Source organism: Meyerozyma guilliermondii, genomic scaffold (assembly GCF_000149425.1).
Source record: "Meyerozyma guilliermondii ATCC 6260 scaffold_6 genomic scaffold, whole genome shotgun sequence".
In the NCBI taxonomy this organism is placed as follows: Eukaryota; Fungi; Ascomycota; class Pichiomycetes; order Serinales; family Debaryomycetaceae; genus Meyerozyma; species Meyerozyma guilliermondii.
In genome coordinates, this window is record NW_001809795.1 from 156384 (window position 1) to 182934 (window position 26551).

At 43.7% G+C, this 26551-nt stretch overlaps 12 protein-coding genes across 12 annotated transcripts; 7 read left to right on the forward strand and 5 right to left on the reverse strand. All coding sequences in view use genetic code 12, as the record gives it.

Annotated features, from left to right (window-relative positions):
* Positions 1–20: 20 nt before the first annotated feature.
* PGUG_04705 (uncharacterized protein) lies at positions 21–2918 on the forward strand (the record flags this gene model as incomplete). The annotated part of the gene is made up of 1 exon (XM_001482700.1): positions 21–2918. One exon carries the CDS (start codon positions 21–23, stop codon positions 2916–2918), a length of 2898 nt encoding a protein of 965 aa, XP_001482750.2.
* A 19-nt stretch (positions 2919–2937) lies between these two features.
* On the reverse strand, positions 2938–3543 carry TSR2 (Tsr2p; the record flags this gene model as incomplete). The annotated part of the gene is made up of 1 exon (XM_001482701.1): positions 2938–3543. The coding sequence occupies one exon, from the start codon at positions 3541–3543 to the stop codon at positions 2938–2940; it is 606 nt and encodes a 201-aa protein (XP_001482751.1).
* Positions 3544–3640: 97 nt separating this feature from the next.
* On the reverse strand, positions 3641–5950 carry ORC1 (origin recognition complex subunit 1; the record flags this gene model as incomplete). The annotated part of the gene is made up of 1 exon (XM_001482702.1): positions 3641–5950. One exon carries the CDS (start codon positions 5948–5950, stop codon positions 3641–3643), a length of 2310 nt encoding a protein of 769 aa, XP_001482752.2.
* A 197-nt stretch (positions 5951–6147) lies between these two features.
* On the reverse strand, positions 6148–6660 carry TEM1 (Ras family GTPase; the record flags this gene model as incomplete). Its single annotated transcript, XM_001482703.1, has 1 exon — positions 6148–6660. The coding sequence occupies one exon, from the start codon at positions 6658–6660 to the stop codon at positions 6148–6150; it is 513 nt and encodes a 170-aa protein (XP_001482753.2).
* A 363-nt stretch (positions 6661–7023) lies between these two features.
* Positions 7024–7794, forward strand: RPS1 (40S ribosomal protein eS1; the record flags this gene model as incomplete). Its single annotated transcript, XM_001482704.1, has 1 exon — positions 7024–7794. The coding sequence occupies one exon, from the start codon at positions 7024–7026 to the stop codon at positions 7792–7794; it is 771 nt and encodes a 256-aa protein (XP_001482754.1).
* Positions 7795–8687: 893 nt separating this feature from the next.
* On the forward strand, positions 8688–12716 carry PGUG_04710 (uncharacterized protein; the record flags this gene model as incomplete). Its single annotated transcript, XM_001482705.1, has 1 exon — positions 8688–12716. One exon carries the CDS (start codon positions 8688–8690, stop codon positions 12714–12716), a length of 4029 nt encoding a protein of 1342 aa, XP_001482755.2.
* A 1158-nt stretch (positions 12717–13874) lies between these two features.
* On the forward strand, positions 13875–15158 carry PGUG_04711 (peptidylprolyl isomerase; the record flags this gene model as incomplete). Its single annotated transcript, XM_001482706.1, has 1 exon — positions 13875–15158. The coding sequence occupies one exon, from the start codon at positions 13875–13877 to the stop codon at positions 15156–15158; it is 1284 nt and encodes a 427-aa protein (XP_001482756.1).
* A 339-nt stretch (positions 15159–15497) lies between these two features.
* HMG1 (hydroxymethylglutaryl-CoA reductase (NADPH)) lies at positions 15498–18572 on the forward strand (the record flags this gene model as incomplete). Its single annotated transcript, XM_001482707.1, has 1 exon — positions 15498–18572. One exon carries the CDS (start codon positions 15498–15500, stop codon positions 18570–18572), a length of 3075 nt encoding a protein of 1024 aa, XP_001482757.2.
* Positions 18573–18716: 144 nt separating this feature from the next.
* STR2 (cystathionine gamma-synthase) lies at positions 18717–20471 on the forward strand (the record flags this gene model as incomplete). The annotated part of the gene is made up of 1 exon (XM_001482708.1): positions 18717–20471. The coding sequence occupies one exon, from the start codon at positions 18717–18719 to the stop codon at positions 20469–20471; it is 1755 nt and encodes a 584-aa protein (XP_001482758.2).
* Positions 20472–20507: 36 nt separating this feature from the next.
* PGUG_04714 (uncharacterized protein) lies at positions 20508–21077 on the reverse strand (the record flags this gene model as incomplete). Its single annotated transcript, XM_001482709.1, has 1 exon — positions 20508–21077. The coding sequence occupies one exon, from the start codon at positions 21075–21077 to the stop codon at positions 20508–20510; it is 570 nt and encodes a 189-aa protein (XP_001482759.1).
* Positions 21078–21192: 115 nt separating this feature from the next.
* WAR1 (War1p) lies at positions 21193–23598 on the reverse strand (the record flags this gene model as incomplete). The annotated part of the gene is made up of 1 exon (XM_001482710.1): positions 21193–23598. One exon carries the CDS (start codon positions 23596–23598, stop codon positions 21193–21195), a length of 2406 nt encoding a protein of 801 aa, XP_001482760.2.
* A 1090-nt stretch (positions 23599–24688) lies between these two features.
* Positions 24689–26500, forward strand: MNS1 (mannosyl-oligosaccharide 1,2-alpha-mannosidase; the record flags this gene model as incomplete). Its single annotated transcript, XM_001482711.1, has 1 exon — positions 24689–26500. One exon carries the CDS (start codon positions 24689–24691, stop codon positions 26498–26500), a length of 1812 nt encoding a protein of 603 aa, XP_001482761.2.
* Between the last annotated feature and the right edge of the window lie 51 nt (positions 26501–26551).

The following is a 26551-nucleotide window of genomic DNA, read 5'->3' on the forward strand; positions in this document are numbered from 1 at the left end:
CAAATATCTTTGTGCTGCACATGTCTCACTCACCGTTATTTCGCACCCGATTCAAGTCTTCGGTTTCCTCCTCAAGGATGGCTTCGAAGGAAGCTTTAAAAGTCAGAGAGCGGCTTTCCCAACTCACCCAGGGTCGTATAATATCCGTAGACGACCACCAATTCTGGGACCCAATATGGACCACGAAGCTCTCTTCCTCCGAGTTATTCGAACTCATCTCGCCTCACGAGCTCGATGTGATCAGGACTCAAAACCATACCAATTACAACACCCTAGTGACCAAAGTTGCCAAGCAAATCGTCCGCTTTGGTGAAAATGGCAACAAAACCACCCTAATAGCCTGTGTTCGCATATTAACCAAAATCATACCTCCTCTTTATCACAAACAAGGGTATGGAGAAAATGTCGAATCACAAATATTCTTCGAAACCGAAGCAAAAAACCTCCAAAACACCCTTGGATACAACCTTATAACCTCATTAGTGGACTACCTTTTCCTTCCTGGTTTCACCCTCGAAAATAATGCTTCGGAACTAGACCTTTGGGAACCGGGCATTTGTCGATCCTTCAAATATACCACACCAAATTTGGTTTTCGAAGCCAATCGATACGAAATCTTGAAGCTCATACTTACGTTGAGCTCCACCACATTTTACGGAGACCCCAAGCTGATGGTTCTGAGAGGTTCCAGATTCCTTACAGTTCTAGTAACGAGTGTTCAGCGGCCTAAATTGATCACTTTAAGCGCTTCGCTTCTCAATGTCTTCTTACGATGGACGAAACGGAACTCCGACGAGAGCATAGTTCTCTACGACAACCCTCTGCTCACAGAACTACATTATCTTTACATCACCACCGCAGCCAATTTGCTAACGGCTATGCTCGTATACCCTCTTCCGAGCAGAACTTATCTCGAATTTTTGGGTTTGCCAGAAGAAAAAAAACCTTTAAACACTTGCAGAGCGTTCTTCTCCAAATACAGCAATGAGCAGGGCATATCGTTCATGGCTTCGAATTTGATAGCCTACCTTCGCAGCAATATGCTGCCGAGAGATCAAGCCGGAAGAGTGGCTTCGCAACCTCAACTTTCAACTTGGACCAATCAAGCACTGGTGTTGTTATGGGAACTAACTCAATGTAACCAACACTTCCGACGCTATTTGATAGAGAAAGAGATAAAGGACCTTTTCATGATCTTGTTCTATAACGTCTTTGCATTATCCAACCATGGTAGTGAGAAAGCTCTGGTCCAAATATCTGCATACTTTCTCCTATACATGTCTTCAAAAAAGGAGTTCTTGGTGCCATTGATGGAGCCTATAGATGCTTCATTCTATGAAAGTCTACCAGCCAGCTATAAACTTGCCATGAAGCCTCTGACTACACGGGATTTTCTTGTGCTGCAAATTTGCAACAAGTTGCTTTCAAACTCATTATACGTCACCAAATCAAAGTCGTTGATCACCTGCCTCGTCGAGATCCTATATAACCTTACCACTGTCATAGGAAAGCCAGGAACGTGGGAAACAGACGATCCTAACAAAAGACTTTCAAATTATAATTCGTATGGGGGCTTGTCATATGGGTCCTCATTGCTGCTTTGCCAAGTGGTGACAAAGTTTTCTGAAAAGTCGTTTTTAGTTCAGGACTCTGTACACGCTGATTTACTCGCTATAGTATTGCGTGCCATTTGTACTGCAGCGTTAAAGTATCCTGTTCCATCTAGGATGCTAATACTTTCCATCCTAAAGAACGAAAAGTTGTATGATCATGTCTGGAACATGATACAAACCATAGAGAAGTATGAGCATGAGACCACAGATAAAGAGGTAGACTACTTTAACGAGAGCGAAACAGAAAATCTGCCTTTACAAACTCCGGGAGATACCTTCAATTCTAGCCTATTCATCGCCAACACCAACGAAGGTGCCATGCTTGACACTGAGTCAGGTCCAGGTCCATTGAATAAATCTCGAACTAGTCCAGGTGGATTTGATGAGGAATCAATTTTGGACGCACTTCGTCCTCAGCCTCTTACGGGAATGTCCAAAAGGGCTCGTGAGAAGCAGCCAATGGCACGGCCATTGCATCGCACCTGGGCAGGTAATGATCCTTTGCATATAATTTTGACGGTTCTTATACCGTATCTCAAGCTTGAATTGGCAGATTTATGGGAAAAGCAAGGAGAAGATAGAAAGCTCAACTTGAACAGCTTCACCGTCATGAAACGATTAGAAAAAGTGAACTATGAAACCATGTTGTCTGCCACCAACATTTCCTCCGATTATCTTCCTCACACTTCTTTACCTATGCTCGTCTTCGGCTGGAACAAAATCTCCTTAGCATGGTACATCTCCTTGATTCAAAGCGAGTGTTATAATAGCGAAGAGTACGTTCGAAATTACTTGGGAAAATTCAGCAAACTTACCAAGAGCATAGCATTGTCATTAACAAGTATAGGGAGATTTGCTAGTGGTTTATCTGGTTTTTCAAAACCAGTATTACAGCCCAGTGATTCAGAAGCGGTAAACTTTCATGTCACCGATGCCTTAACCACTACCAACCAATGGGCACGCACAGATATCTCTTCCTTTCAAGTTGAACAACCACAGGCTACTGGGCTCTTTGGAGCCATAGCTGCTAAGGTCGGTTTTGCATCGTCGCCCCAGGCTATCCCAGGCTCTCCTGGAACCAACGATATGTCCCATACGCTCGTTCGAAGAATCAGCGACTTGAGATTGAGTAACAGTAGTCGAACAAGTATATCTTCAATTGCGTCTGGATTGAGTACACCTCAAGAAGAGCAGGATCCGGTCTTTCCAAGATCACAGTCCAGAAATTCAGTGTCGTCGTTGCATTCTTTAAATACTCTTAATCGTTCGCGGTCGAACACACCGAGAAACTCCATTAGCTTATAATATATTATGCATTTAGTCTTTACCTGTGTCTTCTTCCCTTTTGTACCATTTGAAACCCGTCGTCATCTATAATGGGTCCATTATCTTCCTCCATATCCATATCGTTTTCTTCCACCAATTGAGGTGCTTCTTCATCTTCATCATCGCTTTCGTCAGAAGCATCAGGATTATTTGGATCGGCGCTAACCACAACTTTGTTTTGCTGCTGTTTCAAAGATTGCTTGTGGGTCCACTTTTGGTACAATTCATCAACCAAGGCGTAATCTCTCTGAGCCACCAATCTATATATCCTCATAATCAAATCAGCAATGATGAGTGCCGAGTCGTTGTCAACCTCGGTATCAAACTCGTCGACCATTGCATAGAGCAAAGTCTCCTCAATCAACCCGACGTCAACAAGCTTCTCTTCAAAAAGCTCAATGACAATTCCCGAGATCCAGTCTCGCTTTTCTGCCGAATTGGCTCCTCCCCACGAATTTTCCACCGCCGTATTGAGCTCATCCCATTTGTATACCGCCATGCATACGCCGAGCTCAAATTTTGCCTGCTGCTTCTCGTCGCCAAATCTCAACGTCTTTGAGCCATTTTCGGCCTCGACGTAGTCTGCAGCGTCTATATTGGACATACCTCTCGTTGGTGAAATACTCCACGATTCGAAGAGATGAGGTCGTGTGCAGGCAGCATAAAGTGGTTGCACGAGTGCGGCTCACAAATGGGTGCAACTACTTGATAGCCAGGATTTCCAGATCCCTATCCAAGGCAGTTTTCACCTCGTCTTCAGATACATTCAAACTTATCATTCGATGTCTTTCACTTTGAGTGCTTTGCTCGGTCAAAACACCACATTCGGTAAGTTCTGAGATGATATATGAGAAGTGAGAAATTCGAAGATTGGTCGGTTTTCGAAAACCCTCATTTGGTTCTGTTGTTTCCGCACCGTAAAAGAAGTCAACAAGGCCCCCATTATCTGATATAATTGGGTCAAACTTGTGTTTTCCTGTCAGCATCACCAATAAATTGCGCATTTCGTCAATTACGTCACCAAGAGAAACCTCTCCAGCTCCGCTTCTCTGCATCCTCATAATTACAGCCCGAAGAACAAGCTTGGCTGCAAACAGTAGACTCGATAAAAATTGAGCCACTGGAGAGTTAATGGTTTCATTGATTGCCCGCGAAATGTGATCAATTTGTACCCTGTATGTCTGTTCGGCAACCTCAAGTTCGTTTAACTCAGTCGCCGGAGCATTTTTCAAATACTCCTCCTCTGCTATCTCCACAGCTCTTCTGCAAATCGCAAGCGCCCGTCTTGCATCTCCACTAACACTTGCAACTTTTCTAGAAGCGTAGCCTACCGCATCACTATCAACCACTACCTTTCGTTTGTTCTGCTTGGTTAGCAGATCAAGTCGATGTCTGATGATCGTACCCAATTGGTCAAACGTGTATCCCACGAATTGTATGCGACGGAGTCCAAGCCGTGACGAAATTTTGTTTGACAAAAGACGCTCCGGTAAATCCATAGTGTTCGCAACGGCTATCACAATAAGATGAGAATGCTGGTAAGTGGGCCAGTTGAAAAAATTATACATCACGTTCTGCTTTTTCGTTGCTAGCTGGTCGAGTTCGTCCATCAACACAACCAAAGGTTTCCTTTCGTTGGGCTCTGAAAAGTAATTTTCAAGAAGAAGAGCAGAATTGGTCGCACTAACCTTATAACCACTCACAAACTCCCATAGTTGCTCATATGCCGCATTTGGATTGAGAAGCTTCAACCCATTAATTTCAATATAATCAAAGTCACTCAATTCGTTCATGGTGACCAATTCTCTGAGCTGTGAAATCACTTCTCTGATAGTGGCAGTTTTACCGACTCCAGGCGTACCACTGATATACACACAGCACCCTGATCTCTCTTGAATTGCAGACTCTAAATTCAAGTAGATCGATGCAAATTCTTCCTCACGACATGGCATTGACGCTAGTTTAGCCGATGTGTGCAATTTTTCTTTGACATCTTGAAATGCTTTAGTGGACGTATCGAAAAGTTGGGGAGTGTTTTGAACCTTCTTCGATGGAGACAATGCTTGCATATTGGGAGCATTATCTTTCTTGAGCTTAAGTCGTTTTTTCAACGGCAGAAGAACAGAGTTCATATACTCTCTCGATTTATCTCGTTGTTTCTTGGGAGTTGAATCCTTGGGTTTTCTGCCTCGTTTTCGTGCATTTTTAGATGGTTGTGTGGGGGACTGTTCATCATCAATTGTTTCTTGTTCAGCCTCAGAACTCTCTGACTCAAAGCCTTCGCTCGCGGCACTATCATCATCTGATACGTCTGAAGGGATTCCAGCAATGGGGGAGGTGGGTTCTACTGCTGATTTTTTTGGTGATGACTTTGGCTTTTTAGGCAGAGACTGCTTAGAAGGACTAGAATTGGGGGTGCCTTTATACGCTGCCTTCACGGTATATCGCTTCAATTCCTCATTGAAATGTGCCTTGTCTGTCTGGAACAATTTATAAAATTCCCTAAAGTCCAATTCGTCTGAAAAGTGGTTGCCTGAAATATCGCAGCCTTTGCGACAGAAGAAAGTGTTGAACGAATTTGAGTCGTCAACAACTATTTCGCTTTTGAATTCAGCATATGAAAGGACACTGGCTTTCTCCACAATATCACACAATTTGATGCTTTCCACATATGCGGTAATATATACCTCGTTTTTAGTAATTGAATCTTCCAGCTTCAATGTGTCAATTTCCAGCGCTTTTATGAATCTGTACGCAGCAACGTCCAAGTATCTTAGAACGCCATGCTCTATTTCCTTTATCAAGTACAATATGGTGCCATTGTTTCCCTGTACAAGAACAACATCACCAGCTTTGATTGTGATTTCGTCGCCAATACGAGAGAGTGAAATTTGCAGACTTGCGCCACGAGTCCTTCTAGTTCTTCGAGTAGGAGTTGCGGGAGCTGAGTCACCGCCTGTCTCCTCAAAATGCAATTCCCAGCCTTTAAAATCTTTTAGAGATTGTGCCATAGCATAGGCGGAGAGTAGGTAAAGTGTGAAATCGATACGCGGTGTGCAGTCCGCGATGAAGCGGCTAAGGTGAGGCAAGGAAGTGACTAAGAAGTGAAGCGGCTAGAAGTGAAAGGGAGTAAAAGAGTAGTGTAAAACTAAGATGATCCTTCAAAAGAAACCAGAATGGTTTGTGACTCGTTTAATCGTAATATGCTCTACTTGTAAAGGAGAATGGGCTCTCCGATGTTGACGATCTCTTCCAAGTTCAACTTGAGATCAAATGCTTTCGACAATACTATCTTGAAGATCTTCTGAACGTTTATCAGGTGGCTGGTCGAGCAAAAGATCACTGGTGCTCTCATGGCGCTACCAAACTTCTTGGCCTGCTGAGTGATCTCCACTTGATCTTGTTGAGACTGGTCTATGAACTGGTCGTATTTGGTGCCCACAAGGAATGGAATGGCGGTCTTGTTGAAACCTCGCACCTGGCGATACCATTCCTTGATCGAGTTCAAGGTGGATTTTCGAGTTAAATCGAACATAAATAGAATAGCCACGGCATCATTCGACACCAATGGTAGCATATTGATGAATTCTTTTTGACCTCCCAAATCCCATATGGAAAACGTGATGGTGGTATTGCGGATTTGTATCTTCTTGTCCATGAAATTGACTCCCAAAGTCTGAATATAATCTTCGTCAAACGCGCCTTCCACGTATTTAACCATCAACGATGTTTTGCCGATTTGCGAATCGCCTATAAGACCGATTTTGAGGGCCACCCTGGAGTTAGTATTGTGTTCATGAGTCTAATTTTCGTGGAAAATTGAGTTGGTTCACCCAAAAAAAATGCAAAAATCACCTACTGGTTACGTTCTTCCTCGTCTTCCATGTTTACCTGAACCTGCAGATTGTGACAAGTTGGTAAGTTCTCAAATTCCTGCACAAACACAACCAGGGCTTCGCAGCGACCACCAACCACCGGTCTAGGGCTCCGCGCCCTCGCCCGTCACACTCCTGCATCGCCATGCGTGCAGTCGCGGCCGTGAAAAAAATTGAAAAAGCTTTCCACCGCACTCACTCTATACATAATGGCTGTTGGTAAAAACAAGAGATTGTCCAAGGGAAAGAAGGGATTGAAGAAGAGAGTCGTAGACCCTTTCACCAGAAAGGAATGGTTCGACATCAAGGCCCCAACCACCTTTGAAAACAGAGCCGTTGGTAAGACTTTGATCAACAAGTCCACCGGTTTGAAGAACGCTGCTGATGGATTGAAGGGTCGTGTCATCGAGGTCAACTTGGCCGACTTGCAAGGCTCTGAGGATCACGCATACAGAAAGGTCAAGTTGAGAGTGGATGAGGTTCAAGGTAAGAACTTGTTGACCAACTTCCATGGTATCGACTTCACCTCTGACAAGTTGAGATCATTGGTGAGAAAGTGGCAATCATTGGTTGAGGCCAACGTCACCGTCAAGACCGCTGATGACTACTACTTGAGAGTTTTCGCCATTGCTTTCACCAAGAGACAACCCAACCAAGTCAAGAAGACTACTTACGCTCAGTCTTCCAAGTTGAGAGAAATCAGAAAGAAGATGATGGAAATCATGCAAAGAGAGGTTTCCAACTCCACCTTGGCTCAGTTGACCCAAAAGTTGATCCCAGAGGTGATTGGTCGTGAGATTGAAAAATCTACCCAAACTATTTTCCCATTGCAAAACGTTCACATCAGAAAGGTCAAGTTGTTGAAGCAACCAAAGTTCGACTTGGGTAACTTGATGTCCTTGCACGGAGAAGGTGCCTCCGAGGAAAAGGGTAAGAAGGTTTCTTCTGGTTTCAAGGATGTTGTCTTGGAGTCTGTTTAAATGCACGGTAGTAATACATAAGATGAAAATAATCTGTAGTGAAGCAAAATGATGTGGAGATGCGTAGCGTTGAGTATATGGTGGTGAATTGGTAATGGCGGTTGACATCTTAGGTTATGCAATCTTCTATTTTTTTACGGCTGAGCCATTATGTAATATTTCCACATTTGTTAGATAATGAAGATGATGAGCTTTTGAGCAGAACATTATACGTTTATAATTCATTCTTACCAATTGGAATCGTTTCCTTCTCAATACTGTTCATCCTGTCTGCCACGGAACTAGCACATCAAAAATCACAAATTTCCATATCTTCTTTCCTCTTCTCGGTGTCTTGCTTCTATTGTTCCCCTGCAGGCACATAACCGCGAACTTGAAATTTGAACCTTGCTTCAGGATCTAATCTCGAGGAATTCTTAAATCCATCTACCATGGGTGCTAAAGTAAGTGAAAAGACCAGTCAATTACACAGAACTACGCGTGGGCGGCTCAGTATTACAATTGAATCATCAAGGTTTCACTTAATGCCTTCAATTGTTGCTGTTGGTTGTGGCAGTAGATAAATCGTGGTTGTTTGCTGGCATTATAATATACAAAAATGAGCTCAATGGAAAAATACTAACCCCCAGGATAGAGATGTTCCCAAGTATGGGCCTCAAGGCGGTCCATCTGGAAACATAGATGATGTCAAACAGTTTAACAGACAGGCCCAGGTCAACAATACTTCCAAAGTACCGCCAGTGGACGGTTCGAAGAGAAAGCAAGAGCAAGAGCAAGCTCCCAAGAAGGAGAAGAAGAAGGTGAGTATTCGGGAACAGTCTACTTTTTCCTGGAAAAATGTGGGTTTCTGGGAGTCCGATAACGCTACAGATAAATTGGAGTTGCTCAAATTGATGAAGCGCATTGAAGACTATGTGGTGGATCATTTCTACGGTGATTGGTACTGGAATACCTCTTTAGCTATTGGTACATGCTACTTTGCTTGGTTATTTGCGAAATGGGGATGGGGAATCTTATCCCTCGGACTTGTGTTCATCTTCACAACCTCCGTCTATCGTATAGAATTCCGCAGATTCAACCGTGATATTCGTGATGATATGACCAGAATTAACTCGAGCAACAGACTTGAAAATGAATTGGAAACCATGGAATGGTTGAACTCCTTCTTGGACAAGTTTTGGGTTATTTACATGCCTGCATTGTCTGAGCAGGTTATGTACCAAGCTAACGAGGTGTTGAAGGATCAAGCTCCAGGTTTTGGTATTGAAGCATTGTCCTTGGACGAGTTTACCTTGGGATCCAAAGCTCCTCGTGTGGATAGTATTAAATCTTACACCTTGAAGGGTCAGGATCATATTGAAATGGACTGGGCTTTTTCTTTTACTCCCAACGATACCGATGACATGACCAAGAATGAAATTAAGAAGAAGATCAATCCTAAGGTTGCACTTGGTGTTACTATAGGAAAGGCTTTCATCAAAAAGTCACTTCCTATTCTTGTGGAGGACATGTCTTTTACAGGAAGAATGAACATCAAGTTCAAATTGTATGAAACTTTTCCACATCTCAAGATGGTTTCAGTTCAGTTCTTGGAAGCTCCTGTCATCGATTACGCATTGAAGCCTGTAGGTGGTGACACTTTGGGAATTGATATCATGTCATTTATTCCAGGTTTGGCTTCGTTCGTCAACGGTTTGATTCATTCTAACTTGAGACCAATGTTGTATGCCCCCAACTCGTTGGATATTGACGTTGCAGAAATCATGGAACAACAATCTAACGACTCCCTTGGAGTCGTGGCTGTGACTATCAAGCGGTGCCACAATCTCAAGACAGGTCAGTCTACCAAATCCAATAGTATCAATCCCTATGTGGAGCTCAAGCTTCTGGCTAACGCCGATGTGAGTGAGAAGACAAAGATCAAAAAGTTGAATAACGATCCAATTTTTGCCGAAACAAAATACATTTTGGTTAATTCGTTGGATGGAAACACCCTTTCATTCAATGTCTATGACTTTGTCAAGGACAAGATGGACGATACCTTGATTGGTAACGTTGATTATTCTTTGGGTGATTTGCTTCAAAAAGAAGAAAGACTTGATATTACCAAGAGTATAACCGAGGGAGGAAAAACAGTCGGAAAGATCGAATTTGACCTTCGTTACTTCGCCAGTGTACCTCCTGCTACCTTAGAGGATGGTACAAAGGTGGTTGACACTCAAGCCGAAGTCGGTATTCTTAAATTGAATCTTCACGGAGCTAAGGATTTGGACATTTCTCGCTCCGTTGTTGGGCTTTTGAACCCCTACGCCGAGATCTATGTCAACAATGAGTTGACAAAGTCATGTCGTAGATTGAGACAGACGAACGAACCTTCTTGGAACCAGTCTTTTGAATCCTTGATTACCCAGCAATCGGAAACACAAGTGCAGGTTTTGATCAAGGATTCAGCGGACGATGATATTGTTGCCAAATTGGATGCTAGTCTTCAAGATTTGATCTTTGAAACCTCTAGAGGCCAACAATGGATCACTTGTCAACCAATCAGAGAAGGTGGGCCACATTCACGAATCAAAATCAGCGCAGGTTGGAAGCCTCTTGGTATGACTGACAGTAGTGTTGTAGACACTCACTTCAATGCTTCTATTGGTGGTCTTAGATTGCACTTGAGAGGTGCCTCTAATCTTATCAACTTGGAATCTGTTGGAAAGGTTGATCCATATGCTCGTGTTATCGTGGATGGTAAGTTGAAAGCCAGAACTGTCACCATTGGTGAGACTACGGATCCAGTTTGGGATACAGTTTACTTTTTCCCCGTTACTACTCAGCATCAGCATTTGTTAATTCAAGTCATGGATGCTGAAACTGAAGGAAAGGACAGAAACCTTGGAAGTGTTGCTGTCAATGTCAATGAGATTTTGAAGAAGAATGAGGCAGGTTACTTCTTGGGTTATGACGGTGCCGAGGAAATCCTTGAGCAACCTGTTTTATTTGATGGTCAGAACAAGGGCTCTTTACAATACTCTCTTTCATTTATTCCAACCTTGCCTCTTTACACTCTTTCACAAAAGGAGGACAAAGCTGGATACCAAAGACATTTGGACAAGCTCAAGAAAGATGAAGAGGAGAAACAAAAGAGACAAGAAAACTTGTTCAAGAAACACCCCGACGAATATGAATGGGTTGATGTCGCTGAGGACAATTTGCCCGAGCCTCCAAAGATCGACATGCCTTTGGACAAGTCCATCAAGTATAGGACAGGAAACATTGTTGTGCACATCCTTGATGGAAAATTCAGTGCTTCAGAATTGTACGTTCACACGTTGTTTGACGACCAAGCATACCCCTCTGGTATCACAAGTAAAATTGAAGGTAAGAAACTCACGACTCCTTCAACTTCTGAAGGGTTTATCAGGGATTTGCCAAATTCTAAACTCATATTGAGGCTTGCCAAGAAGGCTGAAGTTGATGATGAAAAGGATATCTTTGCCGAGAAAATATGGGACACGATTGAAATATTGAAGCTGGCATATCACAAACCAATTCATTTAAGAATCAATGACAAGAACCAGCTCACTGTGAGACTTGAATTCTTTCCTTCTGCTGTCAAGTTGGCTCCATTGGACACCATCTTGGATGTGGGCTACTTGAAGCTCGATATCCTCGCAGCCGAAAACTTGCAAGCGTTGGATTCCAACGGAAAGTCTGATCCTTTCGTTGCCATCAAATTAGATGGTATTAGAATTTTCAAAACCGACAAAAAGCGTAAGACTTTGGATCCATCTTGGAACGAAGGTGTTGAATTCCCAATGATATCTCGTTCCAGACAAGTTTTGTTATTGGAAGTGTATGATTGGGACTTGACTCATGACGATAGATTGTTAGGACGTGCCAATATGGACTTGTCTACTATTGAACCATTGACGTCTACTCAATTTAGTGTTCATTTGGACACCCAAGGAATCGTCCATTTACGTGCTACGTTCAAGCCGGAGTATATCAGACCCAAGTTGAGCTCGTCAAGTGCATTACCAATTGATTTGGGATCGGTTGCTGCAGCACCAGTGAAGATTGTTGGAGGAGCCGCCGGCTTGGCTGGCAATGCTGTTGGTACGGGATTGGGCTTGGCTAGTGATGGTGTGACGAAAGGAGGTATGTTCTTTAAGAATTTGGGCAAAAAGAAGAGTAGTGAGAACGAACGTGGAGGTGAAAGTGGCCAAGAGAAACAGCAAAAGGAGCAGCAAGAGAAGAACGAGCAAAACAATGAACGTGATCTTAATGCTGAAGAGAACGGAAAGGATCATGATGAAGATAGTGACGAAGCTGAAAGTGATGAGAATGAAGATGAGCATTCCAAGGATGAAAATGGAAAGCCCAAGAAGAAGTATGCAAGTGAAATGCAAGACGAGGCTCCTTCGTTCGATGAGGAAAAACCCCCTAGCGTTAAAGCAGTACCTAATGTTCATGCCGAGGTACTTCCACCTCCTCAGAAGCCGGATGTTGGTGGTCATGGAAGACATGATAGTTCCAACACCGATATGAGCAGTGTTATGGATACTAGCATGCAGCTGAGCTTTCTTGGTGAGTCTAGTGCTGGACGCTTTACCATTATTTCGGCACATGGTTTCAAGCAATCTTCGTTGGAGGTTAAAGTTGTCATGAAGACTCCAGAGAAGGAAAAGACTCTCTACAAGCTGAGACTGGCCAAGGGTGACAAGCAAGGTAATTTCAAGTGGAGCGAAACTTTACCATTTAGAGCATATGCCGATGGAACCTTGATCTTTGTATTGAGAGAACACCACAGAATTGGCCGTAGTGTCGAGATTGGTCGTGGTGAAGTACGCCCTGGAGTTCTTGAAGAAGAACACCAATTAGCTATCAATGGTGGAATTTTGAATGTCAAGGTGACCACTTCAGATTAAATGTATCAATATATGATTGTATCAGTAGCTATTGTATTTGCAGCCGTTAGTTGATGCAACCGTTTTCACGTGACTTAGGGTTAAGCCCCAGAGTCCCGTGAGTGAAAATGTTACACAAAAATTCGGTGCGAGTTCCTGGCGAAAAGTGAGAAACGTGAAAAAATTTATTGAAGCTATATATCGACGTTAGAAATGAGTCAAATTGTATGTATATCGATACAAAAAAGAACACCCTAGAGCACGGAAATGGCAAGGACAACATTGCGTTACTTTCATATAACCTGAAATGTGCTTTTATGACTGATCTTGGTGATTTTCTGTCTTGCACATCTGGTCGAAAAGATAAGAATTATTTATTGAATTATGACACACCAGGTTATATCCGAGTACAAGTAACGCTGGGTTGAAATTAATATGTTCCAATGCTGTTTTGATCGCTATTTTTCAAATTTTTACTAACATTCAGGCTCCAAAGTGGTACGAATCTCAAGACGCTCCAGTCGCCAAGCAAAGCAGAAAGACTGCTCGTCCCCAGAAGTTGCGCCCTTCCTTGGTTCCAGGTACCGTTGTCATCTTGTTGGCTGGTAGATTCAGAGGTAAGAGAGTTGTCTACCTCAAGGGTTTGGAAGACAACACTTTGTTGGTTACTGGTCCATTCAAGGCCAACGGTGTTCCATTAAGAAGAGTCAACGCTCGTTACGTGATCGCCACCTCCACCAAGGTTGACGTTTCTGGAGTTGATGTCTCCAAGTTCAACGTTGAATACTTTGCCAGAGAGAAGACCCCAAGAGCCAAGAAATCTGAGCAAGACTTCTTCAACGAGGAACAACCAAAGAAAGAAATCAAGCAAGAGAGAATTGCCGACCAAAAGTCTGTTGACGCTGCTTTGTTGTCTGCCATCAAGAAGACTCCTTTGTTGAAGCAATACTTGTCCTCATCTTTCTCATTGAAGTCTGGTGACAAGCCTCACTTGTTGAAATTTTAGATCTACCACACAAAATTTCTTCATTCTGTCTCTCGGGGCGGTACCAATGTGTATACTTAATACAGTAAATCGTTAATTTTCAGTAGAAACCCCACGGGTGCTCCATGCAGGTTTGAAAAATTGTAGCCCATCGCCTCATCTCATCTCATTTTCTTTACATCACCATCACCACCATGTCTGGCTTACTTCCTATTTCCACATACAATTTGGCCCTTAAGCCCTTCAGCCCTGCCCCTGCTGTCGAGGAGGACTTCCCAGTGACCATCAGATTGACTTTGGCTGCTGTGGACCCCGAGGCAGTCGATGACAAGGCCGAGCCATCGACTCTTCGTTTGTTGAAAAGAAGCACTTTGTTCGACGACGATTTCGATGAGGGCGATGATGATGAAGATGACGAGGATGATGAAGATGACGAAGAAGACGAAGAAGAAGATGATGACTTGGATGACGAGAAAGATGAGCCAAAGAAAAAGAAGGCTTCTAAAGATGAAGACGAAGATGATGAAGATGAAGATGATGAAGACGAGGACGATGACGACGAGGATGATGAAGATGATGAAGACGTCTCTGAGTTTGTCGTCTGTACTCTTTCTCCCAAGGTTCAGTTCCAGCAGACCCTCGACTTGACCATCACTCCAGATGAAGAGGTCTACTTTGTAGTCACTGGTTCTTACCCTATCCACTTGACTGGTAACTACGTCGAGCACCCTGCTGACGAAGACTCTGAAGATGATTACGATGACGAGTATGACTCGGAAGAGTACGATTTGACTCCCGATGAGGATGAGTTGCTCGAGGAACAAGACTACGACTTGGACGATTTGGAGGATGCTTCTGATGTTGAGAACAAGATAGAAGAGTTGGTGGAGGAAGACAACAAAAAGAGAGCTTCTGACGAGGCTGAAGATGAAACTCCCAAGAAAAAGTCGAAGAAGAATAAGGAAAAGTCCGTCAAGTTCAACAAGGAATTAGAACAAGGACCTTCCGGCTCCACCTTGGCCAAGAAGGACGAGAAGGAGACACCAAAGAAGAAGGAACAAAAAAAGGAAACCGAAAAGAAGGAACAAAAGAAAGATACTCCAAAGAAGGATGACAAGTCTGAAGACAAGGAAAAGAAGTTCGCCACCAAGACCTTACTTGGTGGAGTTATCACCGAGGACAGAAAGGTCGGAAAGGGACCCACTGCCAAGTCTGGAAACAAAGTTGGCATTAGATACATTGGTAAGTTGAAAAACGGAAAGGTTTTCGACAAGAACACCTCTGGTAAGCCATTCGTTTTTGGATTGGGAAAGGGCGAATGTATTAAAGGATTCGACTTGGGAGTTGCAGGCATGGCCGTGGGAGGCGAAAGAAGGGTTGTTATTCCTCCAAAGATGGGCTATGGCTCGCAAGCCTTACCAGGAATCCCTTCCAACTCTGAGCTCACTTTCGACATCAAATTGGTTTCGCTTAAGTAGAGTACAAGGACAAGACTAATAAACACTAAAACAGAAAAGAAGAGAGAAAATAAGCTATAGAAAAAAATTAAAATTTGGTAGGCTGAAAACGTGCTTCGTATAATTACTATGGCAAACACAGCCCAAGGTCACAAATAATCACATACGTTCGCAAAGTCCAGAATTCCTGTTTAAGTCATACATTCACTTCATATACCACTCAACTCACCAGACCAAACGCCTTGCAGGCCCAGACACCTCATCTGCTCTAAACGACGCCCAGTAGAAATATTTTGACGTAAAAGGCGCAGAACGCGACGCTACTGGTGTGCCCTAATTACTAATACCCGTGTTGTCGGAATGCTACAGACATTTACTGTGCTTACTAGTGGCTTGGCCAGAAAGTCAGCCCAGTATCCAATCCATTTCATAATTGCAACGTCGCTTTTGGCTTCCGCAGCATATTTGGCAGTTGTAGATGAATACGTGCCCGAGAATTTCGGCACTCTGATGTCCAATGTCAGCTTCTACCAGGGTCCCAGACAGCTGGAATGGATCAAGGTCCAAGATGGTGCCGAGTACGCAACTTCAGACCATTATGTGGTCGTACCACTTCTTTTCAGCAGACTTCATATCGACACCTTGCCCAACATAGAAAATACTATCGAGGGAACTGCTGCCAACGAGCGCCTTTTGGTTTCACCAGCAGACTCAGTCGAGGAAAAATTGCAATCTTTGGACAAGATCAATGTCGGCGGGATCACTTGGAGAGCCAGAAACAACAACCGTCTTGCCAAGTACCACGATTATGTGAGAATTGGTATTCGTCGTCTTCAATCTGCCATCCAGGGTGCTGAAACATTTGATATTGGTTTGATCACCGTAGCATATATCGCCATGTGGTATACAATCCTCAAGGTGTTTTATGATATGAGACAAATTGACTCCAATTTCAGATTGGCATTGGCTACGATTATTTCCTCAACTTTCGCTTTTCTTTTCGCCTTGGCTACTACCACTCGCTTTTTGGATGCAAAAGTGCCTCTCTTGTCGCTCTCAGAGGGTATTCCTTTCCTCGTGGCCATCATTGGTTTCAAGCACAAAGTCTCCATTGCTGTAACCGTACAAAAAGCAACTTTATCCCAATTGGATGCTAAGTCCATCGTTTCCAGTGCAATTGCGTCTCACACCGTGAGCTTGCTTAGGGACCATGTCGTCGTCATTGGCGCCATGGCCACTTGTGCCACCTACGCATCCCATTTGGTGGGTCTCAGAAACTTCTGCATTCTTAGTTCTTTCATCCTCGGTTTCGATTTGTTCTTAGTTTACACTTTCTTTTCTGCTATCCTTGCATTGAAGGTTGAAATCAGCCGTGCACGTCGCACTGAAACCTTGAAACAGGCCCTTGAAGAGGACGGTGTCTCAAGCTTAGTGGCTCAAAGTGTGGCCGATCAGTCTTCGAATATTGAGTTCCCCGACCAAGAGTCGACCTTCAACCCAAAAGCCGTCTCCCTCAAACTTGCCGTGGTGGCTATAATTTTCGGGTTTCATGCTTTTTCCTTTGGTAGCTCGTGGATTTACTCTTCCGAAGTTGGCGACCTGTTGTTCTATTCCGAAACCCCAGTATTTTCCACCGCTCTTATTCAACATATTGGCTCGAGCTCAAACGGAACCGTGGTCACAGTTGTAGGACAACGCTTGTTCATGCCAATGGGTATATTCGTTCAAGCCGAGGATTTAATTTGGTTGATTTATGACAAGATTAGCATGGCGATCAAGGATAATTTGATCTCAAAGTTTTTGCTTGTTGGCTTTATTATCTCGATTGTCATCAATGCTTATTTCTTGAATGCGTCGAGATTCCATATTACGGCAACTAACAAGTTGATTGAGAAGGAAATCTCCAACGGAGAGGCTGGTAAAAAGAGAAAATCTTCTGTGGTTCAATTTTTCGAAAAGAGCTTTGCTAAAGGTGGTAAGGACGAATCGAGTACTTCCGAATCCGATAGCTCTGATGAGTTGACAATTGCTCCAAAGCATACCAGAAGTCTCGACACTCTCATACAAATCATGAAGGATGGACAAACAAAGACGTTATCCGATAATGAAGTCACAAATCTTGTTGTGTCTGGTAAATTACCACTTTATGCATTGGAAAAACAGCTTCAAGATAATACTCGTGCCGTTGTTGTTCGTCGTAAAGCTATTGCACAAATGGCTGGTGTTCCTTCGTTAGATTCTGATCGGTTACCATATATGCACTATGATTACAATCGTGTGTTTGGAGCCTGTTGTGAGAATGTCATTGGTTACATGCCCATCCCTGTCGGTGTTGCCGGTCCATTGAATATTGATGGAAAGTCTTATCACATCCCCATGGCTACTACAGAGGGATGTCTTGTTGCTTCTACCATGAGAGGATGCAAAGCTATCAATGCTGGTGGTGGTGTATCGACAGTGTTGACCCAAGATGGAATGACAAGAGGACCATGTGTGTCGTTTCCTACATTGGCTCGCGCTGGTGCCGCCAAGTTATGGTTGGACTCCGAAGAAGGTCAAAAGACCATCAAAAAGGCTTTTAATTCTACATCGCGTTTTGCAAGATTGCAACATATAAAGACGGCACTTGCCGGTACGTTGTTGTTTATTCGTTTCAGAACCACGACTGGTGATGCTATGGGAATGAATATGATTTCAAAAGGAGTGGAATATTGTCTTAAGCACATGGTTGAAGAATGCGGTTTCAAGGACATGACGGTGATTTCGGTTTCTGGTAACTACTGTACTGATAAGAAACCATCTGCTATCAACTGGATCGAGGGCCGTGGTAAGTCTGTTGTTGCTGAAGCTCGAATTCCAGCCGATGTGGTTAAAAATGTTCTCAAGTCCGATGTCGATGCCTTGGTGGAACTCAACGTGAGCAAGAATTTGGTGGGCTCTGCAATGGCTGGGTCTGTTGGAGGTTTCAATGCCCAAGCTGCCAATTTGGTTACCGCTGTATTCTTGGCGTGCGGTCAAGATCCTGCTCAAAATGTTGAATCTTCAAACTGTATTACTTTGGTAAACAAAGTCGATGGTGATCTCGTGATCTCGGTTTCCATGCCATCCATCGAAGTGGGAACCATTGGTGGTGGTACCATATTGGAACCTCAAGGTGCCATGTTGGACTTGCTCAGAGTAAAGGGCCCTCATCCTACCAATCCAGGAGAAAATGCTCGTCAATTGGCCCGTGTCGTTGCTTCTGCGGTTCTAGCTGCTGAGCTTTCGCTTTGCTCTGCCTTGGCAGCTGGACATCTCGTTCAATCTCATATGCAACACAATCGTAAAGCGCCAGTCGCTTCCACAGAATCAGCTACTGCCAATGGGTCCAAAAACATTGCTTCAGCCGATCGTGACCGCCTCTTGCAAGGCTCGGTTAACTGTATCCGCTCATAATACTTGTACTTAATACTGCATCCCTATTGAAAAACAACTTGCTATTTGGCCATATACTTTATAGTAATGTACTACTACCTTTATGTGTTCCTGCAGGCAACTCGGCATCAGTTATTTAGTCATATTACATGTAGGTGAGAACTAATGCCCAGTCAAGATGTGGGGGTGCCCATACCCCAAAATACGCCCCATGCCGTGTCTGTGACTCTACCAACGTGGGAAGCGACTGTGAGTTACGAGGAAGGTGAAGAATGGGTTACGAAAAAAATGACTTCAGGTTACCCTCGATTCTTCATCCATTCTGTGATCCAAGATTTGGCAGAAAATCTTCAATCCAAATATGGTCGTGAAGGCGAAAGATGTATGATCTTCCCATCTTATAAGGTTGCTAAACGATGTAGGGAGTTTGTCAAAACTTACTCGCAAGAGCAGGTTCCGGTTAGAGTGCTCCAGTTGAGCACTTCTCCTCCTTCAACGGAGGATGAAAAATCAAGCATTATTGAATCTACCATTGGTGTTGTTTTCTTCCCAGTCAATCACTTTGCTATTGCCAAAAGCTACTGGCAGCACTCTGGAGAGGGAATAAGTTCACGAATGGCAGAATACGTGTTGGCTGAACTCTTCCACAAGGACTCGGCCAGCTCTCTGCCTCGGCTGTCCAGGTCGTCGTTTCTGAAACAAGAGCTTCAGGCAAGACAAATATTACACAAATCGCCATCTATTCGGGCTTCAAGTCTTCATGAAGAATCTGATAAAGAACAGGATACCTATATCGAACAAAAGTACGGAAGAGTTCTTGATTTGAAGTTCGAGAAACAGGCTAGATCAGCCTTGAGAAGAAGAATATGTGGAAAAGTAGACAAATCTCACAGCCAGGAAGAAGAAATGGAAAGGTCTCATCGGGGAAAGAACTTGAGTGAAACTGACGTATATTTGTACCCTACGGGAATGGCTGCAATCTTCAATGCGCACCGAGCTCTTTTGGGTGTGGTTGATGAACCCAAGATCTCAGTCTGCTTCGGGTTCCCCTATGTAGACACTTTGAATGTTTTACGCAAGTTTGGACCGGGTGTTCATTTCTTGGGTCTTGGTGACGACGAATCGTTGGCACAGTTGGAGCAGGATTTGGAGAGCGGAGAAAGAGATATAATGGCACTTTTCTGTGAATGTCCATCTAACCCTCTATTGAAGACTCCAAATTTGAAAAAGATCAGATCTCTTGCCGACAAATTCAACTTTGCTGTTGTTGTCGACGAAACAGTGGGCAACTTTCTCAACGTTCACGTTTTGCCTTATGCAGACATCGTTGCTTCGTCATTAACCAAAGTATTTTCCGGAGACTCCAATGTGATGGGTGGCTCTTTGATACTCAATCCTCTGTCTTCATGGTACGACAGGCTCAAGAAGTTTTTCAACGATGACTACGAAGACTTGTTTTGGGCCAAAGATGCTTTGATTTTGGAACGTAACTCTCGTGATTTTGCAGAGCGTTCAGCTAAAATCAACGACACCACCGTGGCTGCGGTGGAACTTCTCAGGGCCAGTCCATTAATTGACAGGCTTTATTACCCGATGATCTCAGATACAAAGAAATATTATGATGAGATCAAGACACCCAATGGCGGGTATGGCGGTTTGGTTTCCTTTGTTTTCAAGGATCCAGCGGATGCAGTAGCATTTTTCAATGCAGTGAATTTACATAAAGGGCCATCTTTGGGAACCAATTTCACATTAGCATGTCCCTATGCTATATTGGCACATTACCAAGAATTAGACGAAATAGCCCAGTGGGACATCGATAGAAACATCATCCGCATAAGTGTGGGTTTGGAAGATAAGGATGAGTTGTGTCTGACATTGAAGAAAAGCTTGGATGCAGCGGCTGCACAGCATAAATAGTAATGTCATTATTATGTGGTATATTCGTAAAAAAAGTTATGATCCGGGGTATGCTACATGTTCACAGGGCTCTGGTGGAGGCCCTGTTATCTCTTCGTGAATAACAGTTCCCACATACCAGTATTTGCGATGATTGTCATAGAAGTCTTGCCAATTCTGGATGGCATTTCTGGCTTCTTTTTCGTCAATTTCTCTCAAGTCGTAAGTAAATTCATCTGGCTTGCCAAAACAGCCCGTAACCCATGCTCTAGCAGCATCTTTGCCAGCAAATTTCGAATATGGTCCTCCAGGGCCATAAATAGTCCTAGACACTGAGACGTCGTAGACGCTGCCGTTGATGGCTAAGTACAATGGGAGTGCTTTGTCTTGTCCGTCGTACTTGGCCAACTCATCGAGTGTAAGATTGACAAAGTTATTCCTCACTTTAAACGATAAATACGAAGGATTGATCCATTTTCCATCGTAGCCCCAAGTTGACGATGAGGTGAAAAACCACGACAAAATAGCATTAGCTACAAGTAAGCCGCTGAAGACCCTTGCTATATCTAGTACACCAAAGGAGCGCCATCCTACGTCGTTGTGATTATCTTGAGTATCTTTTTTCATAACCTTGAGCAGAAATTCGCAGTCGTTGCACAAGAGATATACGCAGTACTGTTGCAAAAAGTAACATTTTAAAATACATACTAAATATAATACTTGCGGTAGACCAAATCTTAGACTAGTTCATAAAGAAAACCTCGTCGTTCAACTGATTTGCGCTGCTATTGGTGAAGTTAACTCTATTAGAATCATTGCTGATTAAGTCCCCCCAAAATTCATCGTTAAGTGCTCCGAATGAGTCGCTCAAACGTTCAGTTTCTAGCTGGTTCTGAGAGTAATTGAACGACCCCGATATGCGATCCATTTGCCTTGGCAGAAATGTCATGTTGTTGGAAAGTGGTAAAGTTCCTGTCAGCTTCGGGAAATAAGGCATTTGGGGTTCTGGTCCCACCTGGGGAGTCAAGTTGGTATTTGAGGGTGGTACATTACCAGCACTTGCGGTTTTGTTTGGTGTACCGTTTGCTGAGTTGTTTTCTCTGGTATTGGATTCAGGAGCGTACCTCTTTTCTAAGATGGTTGCGTTGGGATTGTTCTCTTTGTATGATGCAGCATAAAGCAAGTAGTCTATTGGAACTTGTGATTTATACGCAGCTCCACTGGCGGTTGTGATAAGTCCTCCTCCTTCTGGTTTGGTTACCAAGGTTTCCATTTCCTCTTTTGCTCTTGGATCCACGGGCTTGAAGTTTTGCGGTGTACCACCGCTCTTCTGCAAGATATCATGAACTTGCGAGACATAAGTTTGGATGAATAATTGCAAGACAAGCCTAGTTTTTTTCAAAAAATGGTTAAATGGATGAAGAACTGATGCCTCGGCGAAATTATCGTTGAGCCTTTGTATAACTTGAATGGCTCTGCGAGGGACAAGATCTTTCTCAATGTGCGACGGTAACAGAAGAATGAGATATCGAAGCCGTAATAACATTCCTGCGGTGTAGATGATTCTTGAAGCGTAGCATAATGGAATGGCTGCTAGCTCTTCTATTCGAAGCTGGTTAAATTCTTGGATCGAATTGAGGCAGGCAGCTGTACAATTTACGATCAACTTGACAGCTTTCTCGTTCAAATGAACATCACTGGAACTGTTGCTGTCATAAATGAGAACTTGACTCAAGATCGGCTCGTGCAAGTAGGCTTCTACTGAATAGTAGTAGGCACGATAGGCATGGTTTGATTTGGAAAGTTTGGCCTTGATCAGAGCAAGCACATTTTGCATCTCATGAACAACATAGACAGATGGACTATAGTCTCTTTCAGACACCTCCGGTGCATGGACTATGTTGTGAATGCGGTCTAGTTGATGGTTGAGTCTCAGAAACACGGCAAACTCTCTCCACCTTTCATCAGTGCTGCTTTCAAGCTCAGCACAACATTTCTCAACAAAAGGAGTCCATTTGACAAATATGCTTCTTCGAAGAATGAGACAGAAACTGACAGTTATGCTGTACAATGTCATCACCAATCTACGATACTCTGTGTTGGACGTACCTCCAGAACCAAGATCCTTGTCGGAGTCCATGAAGTAATCGTTTGGTTTGGCGACTATACCCAAGTCATGCAACAAGGTCACCGATAGAACATTCAAGATGTGATAGCGTCTGTTTCTAAACATCTCGGGATTGTTGTACCATAATGATAACAATAAAAGACACTTGATCAACTCGACAGATTTGGTTCCCGTCACCATGACTTCAATTGAAACTCCCATTGTAGCGATATTCTCAATTGTGAGGGCCAAGTCCTGGTCAATAGGACCGGGGTGAACCGAATTGGTAACGGACATCACACAGTTGAACAAAAATGGCTGCTCGATACGAAACACCTCCACATCAGTGACAGGTGGAATGACGACATGAGGATGCTGGGGGAACATTCTGGTGTTGTAAAGGTCAATTCTTCTGCTAGCTTCTTCGATTGTCAAGTAGCCCTGAGATACAAGGTCTCTCTTAAAACCCTCGTTGAGTAACGAGTTGCGGCGGTCTGCTGTTTCCTTCAATTTGTGTGCAAGCTCATTAAGATTGGTGTTGGACTGAGCTAGGATGGCTAGCTCGCTTTCAAGATCACTTTTGAGTACAAACCCAAGAGAATCGGTTTCGGAAATCAATGGTGAAATTTCTATGGGGGAGCGGTTTGCGGAAGACGATGATTGTTGTTTGAGAATCCGCACCTGTTCTGTCAACTTGGCAATGGTCTCTTCCTGTTTGGCAATAATGTTAGCGTTTCCATTGGAATAAGCGTCTGAGGCACCATCGTACAGATGGATGTGGTCCGAGTAACTTAGTGCAGAGTCAGGCACAGGGCTTGCCTCGTTCTTCTTCTTTTTCTTCCGAGAGTGACTGTAATCCACCTCACATTTGCGCTTGGCGTTGAAACAACGAAGACATGGACCGGAAGGATTACGCTCATCAGCCGGGGTACATTTTACTTTCAAGCCATGGCAACTTTTACACGCCACTGCGGTTCTGGTCGATTTCTTTTTTCCTGGTGGGGTGGAAGACGCTTCTTCCAGTGGCAGTCTGTTGGTCATCGTAGCTGCAATTTGATACCCTAGCGAGCCGAGGCTCTGACAATTGCAAGGGTTCAGGAAACCTTGCTTTGGGGTTATTCGTCAGGGATACAAAAGATCGTAATCTCTTGATAAGTATGAGTTAGTCGAGGATCTCAGACTGAGTAGGGACCGATATTATGGGAGCAAAGAAACAAAATGTCGATCTTTCACCTTTAGCCCGTGATCTAAATATTAACTAGTTGCACGTCGGTAACCTTCGGCCGATGGATGCAGATTGTATGCAGGTGTGGCCCAAAGGGGGATGGGTAAAGAGAAGGGACGATGAGGAAAAGATGGAAAGGTTAGTTGAATAAGGCAAGTTATCTCTTAGATACGAGAGTTGGAGGTTGTTATTTTGGTGGGTTTCGGGGAGGTTCTTTATTTCTTTGGTTGAAGGTGTCTCCACAATGGGGCGCGAGGATCGGCTTCTTCTTGCACGTGAATGCGGCTGCGAGGCTGCGAGGCTGCAATTGGTGCATGACGGCAGCCATCTAGGTGCATATTTGACGTAAAATTAGGTCATGGCGCAAAAGTGCTACGATGGCCAAAATTGGGTGATATATCATAAGCCCCCTTGATAACTAAAGCAAAACCTGTGTGGTCATAGAACTCATTAGTTGGCTTGAATTATGCCGTGTGCGCTTTTATGGTGCTAATAATATCTTTCAATGTTCTCGATATGGCTTCCTGTCAAATGTGCGCAATGCACAATCTTGGCCCGAGATTGCCCGCATCCGAATGTGCATAAAGTGCAAAGCTTAAATTATATGGAATGAATTTGGTGCAGTAATCATCTCTTATTTTAAGTTGCTGGCAACGGTGAACTCTATTTGTATTATGATGCATTTTGCAGTTTTTAAAATTTTTGCAATTTCAATTATTAACCTGGAAAGCTCAACAACATGACTAATTAGCTTTGTTTTTCGTGATATATAAACGACAATACCCTACCTTTTCTTATTTGATCCTCCCTCTCTACCTCTATCTCCATCATTATCCTCGCTGCCGTATGCACTCCAATTTAAGTTACTGCACATAGTACTTTCAAACCAAGTGGCTTCTTTGATTCATGGCCCACAACCGTACGCTGTTGGGCTCAAAGTGGAAAGCAAAACCGGCCGGATTACCACTCTACAAGGAAAAGCCGCTTGCTGTATCGCATAAACGAAACAAAATCGTCATGTTGTTCAAAGGTTTCTTGGTTTCGTTGGTGTTATACTTGGGTTTTTACGTGGTTACCAATCGTAAATCTACCACTCTGTGGTCTTCCAGACAGGAAGAGGTACGCCAGGTGTTCTTGGAATCGTGGAACTCCTACCGAAACCATGGCTGGGGAACCGATGTTTATCATCCAATAACAGAAAAAGGTGAGAACATGGGTCCCAAGCCATTAGGCTGGATGATTGTCGATTCTCTCGATACTTTAGCTCTCATGGACCTTCCCGACCAATTGAAACAGGCCAGAGAGTGGATAAAGACCGACTTGAATTACCATTTTGATTATGAGGTCAATGTCTTTGAAACCACCATTCGCATGTTGGGTGGTCTCTTATCCGCCCATCATTTGACGAAGGATGATTTGTATTTGGATCGAGCGGTGGATCTCGCTAATGCCCTCATTGGAGGTTTTGAAAGTCCCAGCGGACTTCCTTACTCTTCAGTCAACCTCGAAACAGGAAAGGGTGTGAAAAATCATGTCGATAATGGAGCATCTTCCACGGCAGAGGTGTCTACTCTTCAATTGGAATTCAAGTACTTGGCCAAGCTTACGGGAGAAGCCATGTTTTGGGAAAAGGCTGAGAAAATCATGGAAATTCTTGATAATAATAAGCCTCAGGACGGTCTCGTACCTATCTACGTTCATCCCGACACTGGAAAATACCAAGGAAGTTTGATTCGCTTGGGCTCGCGTGGAGATTCGTACTACGAGTACTTGCTCAAGCAGCATCTTCAGACAAAAGAGCAAGTATACTGGGACATGTACAGAGAATCAGTTGCAGGAGTTCAGAAGCACTTGGTACGCAAAACAGCCAAGAGCGGCTTGACATTCATAGGTGAGCTCGAGCATGGTATTGGAGGTCCATTGAGCCCGAAAATGGACCACTTGGTCTGTTTCTATGGCGGTCTCTTGGCGGTTGGAGCCACGAACGGACTCACCTACCAGGAAGCAAAGAAGCAACCATTCTGGAACGAAGAACGAGAATCACATTTCAAACTAGGTGAAGAGTTGACCTACACATGTTACCGCATGTATAAAGACGTTCCCACTGGATTGTCACCAGAGATTGTGGTATTTAACGAGGAAGACAATGGCCAAGCCGACTTCTTTATCAAGCCATTGGATAGACACAATTTGCAACGACCAGAAACGGTGGAATCTCTCTTTTATTTGTACCGGTTAACGGGTGACAACAAGTATCGTGAGTATGGGTACGAAATATTCCAAAGCTTTGTCAAACATACCAAAGTCACCAATAACCAGGGAGAAGTGTCTTACACGTCGCTAGCCGATGTTACTCAGATACCACCAAGAAAGCGAGACAACCTTGAGTCGTTTTGGTTTGCTGAGACCCTCAAGTATTTGTATCTCCTCTTTGACGAAACTAACAAGATTCCACTTGACCAATACGTCTTCAATACCGAGGCACATCCATTCCCAGTGTTCGACCCTGAACCATTTACGACGGGATGGAGAAGGCAATTTACGAAAGTTGGACAGGAAAAGCAGAAGGAAACTCACAAAATCAGCAACAAGAAACCACCGCAAGCAGCTCCTGCTAACAAGCCCTTGGAAGAACAGGAAAAGGAAGTTGTGAAGGAGAATCCAGAGATCAAATCGCCACCTAAAGAGAGTGAAGAGATGTTTAACATACTAGAGTAGATATCACAGCTAGAGTCAGGCAGAAGAATTCAGGGCCAAAGAAAAATAGTT